Source organism: Haliaeetus leucocephalus, unplaced genomic scaffold (genome assembly GCF_000737465.1).
Source record: "Haliaeetus leucocephalus isolate CR32 unplaced genomic scaffold, Haliaeetus_leucocephalus-4.0 Scaffold175, whole genome shotgun sequence".
NCBI classification, from domain to species: Eukaryota; Metazoa; Chordata; class Aves; order Accipitriformes; family Accipitridae; genus Haliaeetus; species Haliaeetus leucocephalus.
This window is the reverse complement of record NW_010972611.1, coordinates 410,533-419,253: the sequence shown is the minus strand read 5'-3', so window position 1 is coordinate 419,253 and position 8,721 is coordinate 410,533. Positions and strand designations below refer to the sequence as shown.

Genomic DNA, 8,721 nt, shown 5'->3' with positions numbered 1-8,721 from the left:
CGGCCGGGCCCCGGGCAGACGGGCAGGGTGCGGCTACGGGGCACCCCGGGTGGGTGCTGGGTGGGTGCTGAGGCTGGCTGGGTACTGGATGTTGGGTGCTACTCGGTGCTGGGTGGGTGCTGGGTGCGTTCCCGGCAGCAGGAGCCGACGGGAACAGGCAGGTCCGCACTGACTGTTGACCTTTGCAGCCAGAGCCCGGAGAGCTGCCCCGGGCGGCCTCCCTGGCCCCAGCCCAGGCCTTGGCTGAGTGCTGCCCGGCCGCTTAACTCCTCCAGCGCCGGACCCCCAGCACCCCCGGGGACCCCCAGCCTGCTGTTCGCCCAGACACCCGCTCCCACCTCTCTGCTCCCCACGCTGCCCAGCCGGGTCCCACCACCGGACCCCCCACGCGCACCCCGGCCGGGTGCTGCGGAGGCTGTCCCTGTGGTGGTGCCGGGGGGGTCCGTGTGCCAGGTGGCCGATGCCCGGCTCGGTGGGGAAGTGCTGGCTCAGCAGGAGCTGCCACTCGCTCCGGCTCGGTGCCTCCAGCAAATATTGACACCGAGCAGCCGCTGGGAATGGGGAGCAGACGGTGGGGCGTCCCCCTTCTCTGGGGACACCCGCGGGGCTTGGGGTCTCATCTCTATCGCCTGACCCTCTCTTGGCCCCCCAGGGCTCTCGCAGGACACGGTGCTGGGCCGCCTGGGAGCAAACGTCACGTTGACCTGCCAGGACGAGGGGCTGGCGAACGTCACCGTGTCCTGGAAGATGGAGAAGTGGGGGACGGTGGCAGCGGTGGTGGGGGGCCATGACCGGTGGCTGGCGGAGGGCAACACACTGCTCCTCTGGCAACTGCGCTACGAGGACTCGGGGCGCTACAGCTGTTACGTGGGGGGCCGCCCGCTGCGCTCCCTGCGGCTGCTGGTGGAAGGTGGGTCCGCGCTGGGGCAGGGGCTTCCCTCGCAGCGTCGCCCAGTCCGGCATCCCCTGTCCCCCAGCGCCTCCCTGCCTTGCAGAGCCCCCTGAAATTCCCCGGGTCTCCTGCTACCGGCGGAGCCATGACAAAGATGTCCTGTGCGAGTGGCCGCTGCAGGCGAAGCCATCCCCAGGGACGCGGGCGATGCTCTGGGTGAAGCAGAGGTGAGTGCCATCCTAGCACCTACCTGTGCCTGGGACCCCATGGCATGGGATGCAGGGGACTTTACTGTCCCTCCCCACAGACCCTTTCCCTGATGTTGGCCAGGACTGCCCTGTGCCTGGTGTATGCCACAGCTCCAGCCAAGCCACATCCCCACAGGTTCGCAGCTGAGAATGCCACAGAGCAGCGGTGCCGCTACTTCTCCAAGGCACGGAAGTTTGTTTGCCGGGTGAAGGTGCCACCCGGCGCTGATGACACCAAACCCCTCGTGGTGTCCACGTGCGTCAGTAACGGCGCCGGCGGCTTGGCCGGTGAGGACAGGATCATCACCCTCAGCAGCGTCTGTGAGTACCACTCCCATCTTGCCAGGGGCTGGGGCCGGCTGAGCGGCATGGTGCCCGGCCCTGAGCCCCCCGTTCCCCAGCAGTGAAGCCCGACCCTCCCCTCAATGTGACAGTGGAGGCACTGGAGAAGGCACCGCAGCAGTTGCGCGTCAACTGGTCCTACCCCTTGTCCTGGGACCCCCGCTTCTACTGGCTCCGCTTCCAGGTCCGCTACCGCCCCGAGCCCGCCGAGACCTTCACGGAGGTGAGATACACATACACCTCCCCCCACTGTGGGACTCTGCCCCAGCCCCATCGAGGCTTTCCCCACCCCCGTGCTGCCCATGCCCCCCCCCAGGTGGAACAGGTGATGACGACGTGGCTGGACATCCGTGACGCCTGGCGAGGGACGCGGCACGTGGTGCAGGTGCGGGCGCAGGAGGAGTTTGGCCACGGCGCGTGGAGCGAGTGGAGCCAGGAGGCGGTGGGCACCCCCTGGACAGGTAGGAGGGGGACATGTGGCCCTAAGGCCAGGGGCTCAGGCCAGGGTCCCCCAGCCTCACACTCCTCCCTCCCCTTGCAGACCCCAGGGACCTCACCTCTGAAATGGGACCCTTCAGCTCGCAGGTAGGGCACGGCCTCAGCCCCGAGGGGACACAACGCATTCCTGGTTGGATGTCATGACCCCGTGTGGGACAAGGGGATGCCGGGTGGGGGGGCTGCACCATCCCATCGCGCCTTCCTGCCTTCTCTTGCAGTTCCCCATGGAGGATGGCACCTATGGGGTCACGCTGCCCCCCGAGCTCTTCGGGGAAGATGCTGCTGATGGCGCTGGTGGTGAGGAGGGGTCTATGGGTTGGCTGCCGAGGGCCGGAACCCACGGGACCCTCATCCCCACAAGGAGCCCATCCCCTCTCTCTGCTGCAGGGGCTGTCATGGAAGCCAGTGCCCACTCTGTGGCATCCCCCTATGCCTTTCTGGTGGCCGGGGGGAGCCTGCTCCTGGGCATCGCCCTCTTTGTTGGCATCATGGTGAGGTGAGTGCCTAGAGGAAGGGAAGGGGGGGATGACTTCTCTACCTGCCCCCCCTCGACCTGGGACCACTTTCCTCTCCTGCAGGTACAAGCAGACATGGCGGACAGGTGGGCAGCGGGGGGCCAAGCAGGAAGGTGAGGCGCAGCATGTGCTAGTGCCCCTGGGCCCCCCCAGCCCCCCACTCAGTGAGACCCCCCTGCTCTCGCCTCCTGGCCCCCTGGCCCCTGGGGCTCTCCATGTCACCAATTTGGACTATTTCTTCTCAGAGCAGTAGCCGGGGGCTGGATGCACTGGCAAGTGCCTGCGGGTTGGGCGGGGGTCCCGGGGCTGGGATGTGGCCCCGGGAACAGCCCAGCCCCCCCCCACATCTGGGGGTGCCGAAAGCCACCCCCAGGTCTCAGGGCTGGGAGCAGCCTCTGAGGAGGGGAATCAGCGTTGCCCCCGTGGAGAACCAGCCAGGGGAGGTCCCCAAGATGGGTCCCGAGGGGGCAGCTCCGGGGCCGTGGCCAAGCTGGGGTGGCTGGGGGTGAAGGCACTGGAAGCATGGCCGCATAGGAGCGTGGGAGCAGGGCTGGGCTCTGCCCGTGGGGCTGGGTTTGGGGGTCCCGCAGGGAAGGGCCTAGCCCCCGCAGTGCCGCGGGTGTCAGGGAGGGGGAGGGCCTGGCTGGATCAGCCCCATCCCTCTGCCCCGGCCCCACCCCAGGGCTTATTTTTAAAGCACGTGTTGGGGAAATGTGGCAAAACGTGACTCTTAAATAAATGCCTTGGATTTGTAATGGAGTGGGTGCTTTTGGGGGGGGGAATAATGAAGGGGTCACTGCAGTCTCCCTCACCTGGGAGTGACTCCAGGGGGTGGTGGGGTCAGGCTGGGCTGTGCACCCCCTCCAGTCAAGGCCATGCACCCCAGTCCATGCACCATATGCCTTACTGTGCCCCTTAACCCTGCCATGTACCACCCCAAGCCGTGCCCCCCATGCCACTAAGTGCCTCCCAGGCTGTGCAGCCCATGCTGTGCTCCCCCCCAATGCCATGTATCCCCAGGCTGTGACCCCATGCCAATGAGCGTTCCCCAGGCCCTGCTCCGAGCAGCAACCCAGCCCGTGCCAGGTTATGCAACGCCCTGGGGAGCTGCAGCTGCACCCAGGCAGGAAACCGCAGGGCAAGGGGAGCGGGTGCCCAGGCACCCTGGGGACGCCACATTCCCCCCCGCCCCAGCCGGCCCCACTCTATAAAAAGCCCGGCAGGATGCAGATGTGTGGGTTGGGGCAGCCCCAGTATCCCTGCCCCCCAAAAGCAGGGTGGCTTCTGCCAGCATCAGTCTGGGGTTGAGTTACCTGCTTCCGCTCTCCCAAGCAGGCAGGTGACCCCTGGGGAGGCAGGGGGGGGAGGCGAGGGGCTGCATCCCGAGGTCAGACCGGATGGGCCCCCAGCCCCAAAAACCTGCCCTGGTTTCAGGCAGCACCACGGCCTCGCTGCCAGCAGAGCAGAGCCTGGCAGCCAGGTCCCAGGCGGGGAAGTGGCTGGGTGTCTTGCTGCACGCTCCACAGCACCCACATCCTGGGCACCTGCCTGTCCTGGCACCCTCAGGGCCCCAATCCCTGCACCTCTGCAGACCCCAACACCATCCCTTCCCCATTGCAGCCACCAGCCCCAATCCTCCCCCATCCCTTCCCCACTGCAGTCCCCAGCCCCAATCCTGCCCCATCCCTTCCCCCATTGCAGCCCCCAGCCCCAGTCCTGCCCCATCCCTTCCCCCATTGCAGCCCCCAGCCCACCTCCCAGGACCACCTGCCTCCTCTCAGCCAACAAGTTTATTTTACTACTTCATTACACATCCCAATCTTGCTGCGTCCCCCTGCCCCCAGTGCTGGAGGCAGCCCTGCAGCGGGTTGGCTCCGGCGCAGGGTGGGCAGAATCCGTCCCAGCAAAAGGGCAGCTCAGCCCTGCCGGAGTCCAGTGGCAGGCAGTGGCCACCAGGCAGGAGTGGGGTCCCTGCAGGGCTGGAGATGTGACTGAGGGGTCCTCCACTGGACCCTTCCTGTGGCAATTGCCAGGGCTGGACCCTGCCCCATGCCCCGGGGCCAGGGGTCACAGGCCACTCGGGGGGGGGGGGCATTAGTGAGTGCTAATGCAGCTTGCAGTGGACGGGGTGCAGCAGGGCCATGTGCTCAGCTCCTTTGAAGGGCAGCTTCTCAGTAGAGTAGTAGTGCACGACCTCGGGGATGCTGGCGAAGACGCCGCTGGCCTGGCTGAGCGTGTACTTGTTGTCCTTGGTCCGGGCCACAATGATGTGGACGCAGCCCTGGCTGGTCCTGGGCGAGCGGCGGACGTCAGTGGTCCCGCCAGCCCCTGGCGCCCACCCGCCCGCCCAGCGGCCACAGCCGCATCCACCCCTGTTTGTTCCCGTCCCACTCCGATTGTTTCGGCTCCAGGGGCTCCGCTTCCTCAGGAAGGAAACGCCACCAGCGCTCCCGACAATGCGCCAGGGAGGGGGACACGCCATCCCCCCCCCGCCCCAGCACAGCGCCAGGATGCCTGGGTCCCCCCAACTGGTTGGGGGGGGGTGCCATCCCCTGGGATGTGGGTGCTTCCACCCCATCAGGGCTCTGGTGTGAACAACGGGGAGGGGTGCTCCTGCCACAGCATCCCTCCAGGGTGGGACCCCTCCCTCCCCGGGGCCAGGACCCCCACCACCACTCCACAGCTGCTATGCCACTCACTTGAGTGCGATGGAGTACTTGCCGCTGCCAGTCTCGCTGGTGCGCACCAGGTAGCCGGCCTCCCGGCACGCCTGCAGCCGGCTCTCTGCCTCGGCCCGCGTGATGGCCCCATGGTACCAGCTGTGGGGGGACGCCAAGGGGACGCTAAGTGGTGGCAAAGCACCAGTCACGCCCCCCTCAACCCACTTCCCCCCCGCCTTTTCCCACCCCAGCTGCCGCATGTGGCTTGGCCTTGTAACTCACGGCTGCTTCTCCAGTGCCAGGGCAGGGTCCACCCGCTCCCCGTCACCATGTTCAGCACCCGCCGGCTTCAGCATCTTCGGGGTCCAGCTCTTCTGGCGTAGGTGCTGCCATGGCACCTCCTCCTTGGGACGCTCTGAGCCCTCGAACTGGACTGGGGGAGGAGGGAATGAGATATAAGCCCCCTCCATGCTACCTCCATCCCCATCCCTAGCTCTGACTCTCCCCAGCACCATCCCCAGCCCTAGGCCCACCCCCTTCCCCAGCCTCATTCCATCTATGTCCCCATCTCCATCTAGTCCAACCCTCCCTGCCGTGAGCAGGGACATCTCCCACTCAATCAGGTTGCTCAGAGCCCCATCCAACTGGACCTCAAATGTCTCCAGCAATGGGGCATCGACCACCTCTCTGGGCACTCTGTGCCAGTGCCTCATCACCCACAGCATAAAAAATTTCTTCCTTATATCTAATCTAAATCTTCCCTCTTTTAGTTTAAAACCCTTAGTCCTAGCACTACAGGCCCTACTAAAAAGTCTGTCCCCATCCCCGTCCCCATCCCCTACCTGACAGTGCTTTGACGATCTGCTCCTTCTTCCACTCCCAGGGCTGCTCGTACTCGCCCGCCGGGCGCTCATCATTCTCGGGCAGGCGCCCGTCCCCGGCCCTTGCCCTGCGCTCTGGGGTCCCCCCGGCCACCCCCTCCCCGGGCTCATAAGGGGTGTCGTAGAGCTGTGGCCCCTTCCCCGTTGCCTCCTTGCCTGCCGGCCACTTGGCTGGCTCTGGCTTGCCACCCCCCTCCCCAGGCTCGCCAGGACTGTCCAGCAGCAGGATGGCTTTGACCAGGGGGTCCTTGGAGCCCCGACGGCGGATTTCTGCAGGGAAGAGGGATGGTGGGTCAGGGAGGGGGCTGTGTCCCCCTGAGATACCCCTTCCCAACTCTGGTGCTTGGGTAGGGATGTGCACCAGGGACCCCATGCCGGGGACACCCCATTGGGAACAGGCTTGGGAGGAGCCGGAGCAGGAAGGGGCCCATCCTCATGGCGCCTGGCCTGCTGTTGCAGCCCCGAAGCTGCCGGTGCCGTGGGCACAGAAACATGCTGGTGGGGCCGGCCAGGGTCTGCAGCGGCAGGATGCTACACCCTGCACTGAAGCTTGGCCCTGCGGGAGGCCACCCCAAGGGGCTCACACCCCTCCCAGCCCCCTGCTTCGCCCCATGGCGCCAGGCTCCACCAAACAGCCTGGGCTGCCCCGCACGGAAAAAAACCATCAGCAGCAAATCTTTTATTTCCAGCTTCCGGCCAAGTCAGTTCCTGTTGTTCTGGCCAGCTGGGCGGCTGCCGCGCCGGCCGGGGGATCGCTGGCTGGGGGGCACGGCTGCGTGGGACCCTCAGGGGTGCTGTGTGTATCCTCCAGGACAGCTGGAGAGCATTGAGGGCTTTGCATGAGCCCCATGCACCCATTGGGTGATGGCAGCAGGTCACGGCACCGGGCAAGGGGCAGGCGGGCACGGGTCAGCGTCCGGCCTCGCGCCCACTTCTTATCTGGCCCTGCGCAGCCGCAGGAAGCGGCGAGCGGCTTTCCTGTTCCCGGAGCCTCCCTCGCCATGCGGCTCCGGGGACAGCCGTTCACTCCCGGCTGGGGAGCAGTGTTAGCCGCATTGCCGTGGCGTGGCATGGCACGTACCTGTGATCATCTGCTGGGCATCGTACGGCTCCATATAGCCATCATTCTCCCCCAGGCGCTCAGCATCCCGCTGCCCCTTGGTACGCTTGGCATCGTAGGGGTCGGCGTAGTCCTCCAGGATGATGACCTAGGGAGGGGACAGGCACCATCAGCCTCAGGGGGCTGCCAGCAGTCCCGTCAGGTGTCCCACCAGGTGTGACGGTGGTGGTGGAGTGGGAGAGGGTGGTGGGGATGCCACTGGCGCAGCACCAGGCAGGGGACAGGGATACTGGAGTCCCCGGGGCAGGATGGCAGCTCATCTGGGGTAGATGGAGCAATGCCACAACCCCATGAGGGTGCACCCGGTGGCACCTTTGGGTGGGGGCAGAGCCCATCCCTATGCACCCCGCAGTGGGGAGGAGCCTGGGGGGGGGACTCGGGGACCCTTTTGGGTGACACCGCCCCCCCCACCCCCGACTGGCTCCCAGCCACCCTGGGGCTGTGTGGGGGTGAAAGTCCGGCTTCCCAGAAAAGCTTTACGTCAGCCTTTGTTTAACCAGCGGCAAAGTACCGGGGTCAGGGTGGGATAAGAGACAGTGGGATGCGGCAAGGGGGCCTGGCGAGCGCTCCCCCCCCCCGCAGATGAAGGGCGATCAGGATGAAGGGAGCTTTGAACAGGATTTGAAGGCACCAGAGCCGGGCGCGATGAAAGGCCGGGGTTAGCTGGGCTAATGAGCCGGAGCCCAAAGCGGTTAAAGCTGTGGGTGCCACGCGCTCCCCCCCTCCCCCCCCAGCCCCCTTCTCCTCTCCGGTCCCCCTCTTACCGTCTCTGTCTTGGGGGTCTTCCCCTTGTCCTGCTCAGGGGCAGGGAGGCCAGTGGGCAGGGGGCCGGGGTACCCCTTCCCGTTCTTCTCGTGAGCCTCCACCTTGATGAGGCGGTTGATGTAGGTGCTGCAGGTTTTGGGGGGTCCCTCTGGCGTGCCCCCCTCCACTCGTGAGTTCTTCCGCATCTTCCCGGTGGCGGCCTGAAGCAAACCCTGCAGGTTGTCCCGTGACAGCCGCCCACCCCCCTCCTTGCCACCCCCCGGGCCGGGCCGGCAGCCCCCCAACTCGGCGGCCGAATTCTTGCGGCTCTTGCCCAGGCTACCGCTGCCCGGCCGAGCCCTCTCTGAAACCGTCTTCAGGTTGGAGGGGAACTCCTTAAACCACTTGGCCGCCATGGGACTGGGGAGGAGCAGGGTGCCAGGGCCCCCCCGGGGCTCCCCGCCACCCCACGGCCGCCCCACCGGCTCAGGGCTGGCTCAGCCCGGGGGCACGGGGCAGCCCGGCTCCCCCCAGCCCTGGGAGCGGGACCCTCGGCGGCCAGGGGCCAGCCCTGGGAGGGGAATACGGGCAGGGGGGGGTCCGGGGCCTTCGCCCCCGACGTGGGTGGGGGGGCTCCAGGCGTCCTTCGCCCCCGCGGGGACGGCTGGCGGGTCCCCAGGGGTGCCGGTGCCCGCGTCCCGGGGAGGGGACCCTGTCTCCCCGGGGGTCCCTGGCCCCGGGGAAGGGTCCCAGGGGGGGGCGGGGGGCCGGGGTGTCTGCTCCAGCGATGGGACGAGTCGGGGGGTCTCGCCGGGCGTGCG

At 67.1% G+C, this 8,721-nt stretch overlaps 2 protein-coding genes across 2 annotated transcripts; one reads left to right on the top strand and one right to left on the bottom strand.

Moving 5' to 3' along the window:
• The first annotated feature begins 460 nt into the window (after positions 1–460).
• On the top strand, positions 461–2,748 carry IL6R (interleukin 6 receptor). Its single transcript, XM_010564175.1, has 10 exons — positions 461–518; positions 653–910; positions 996–1,119; positions 1,277–1,461; positions 1,545–1,705; positions 1,799–1,943; positions 2,024–2,067; positions 2,199–2,277; positions 2,368–2,476; positions 2,559–2,748. The coding sequence occupies exons 1-10, from the start codon at positions 461–463 to the stop codon at positions 2,746–2,748; spliced, it is 1,353 nt and encodes a 450-aa protein (XP_010562477.1).
• A 1,851-nt stretch (positions 2,749–4,599) lies between these two features.
• Positions 4,600–8,316, bottom strand: SHE (Src homology 2 domain containing E). The gene is made up of 6 exons (XM_010564036.1): positions 7,921–8,316; positions 7,118–7,244; positions 5,998–6,306; positions 5,438–5,588; positions 5,195–5,314; positions 4,600–4,786 (listed from the first exon to the last, which is right to left on the bottom strand). Exons 1-6 carry the CDS (start codon positions 8,314–8,316, stop codon positions 4,600–4,602), a joined length of 1,290 nt encoding a protein of 429 aa, XP_010562338.1.
• Positions 8,317–8,721: the final 405 nt, after the last annotated feature.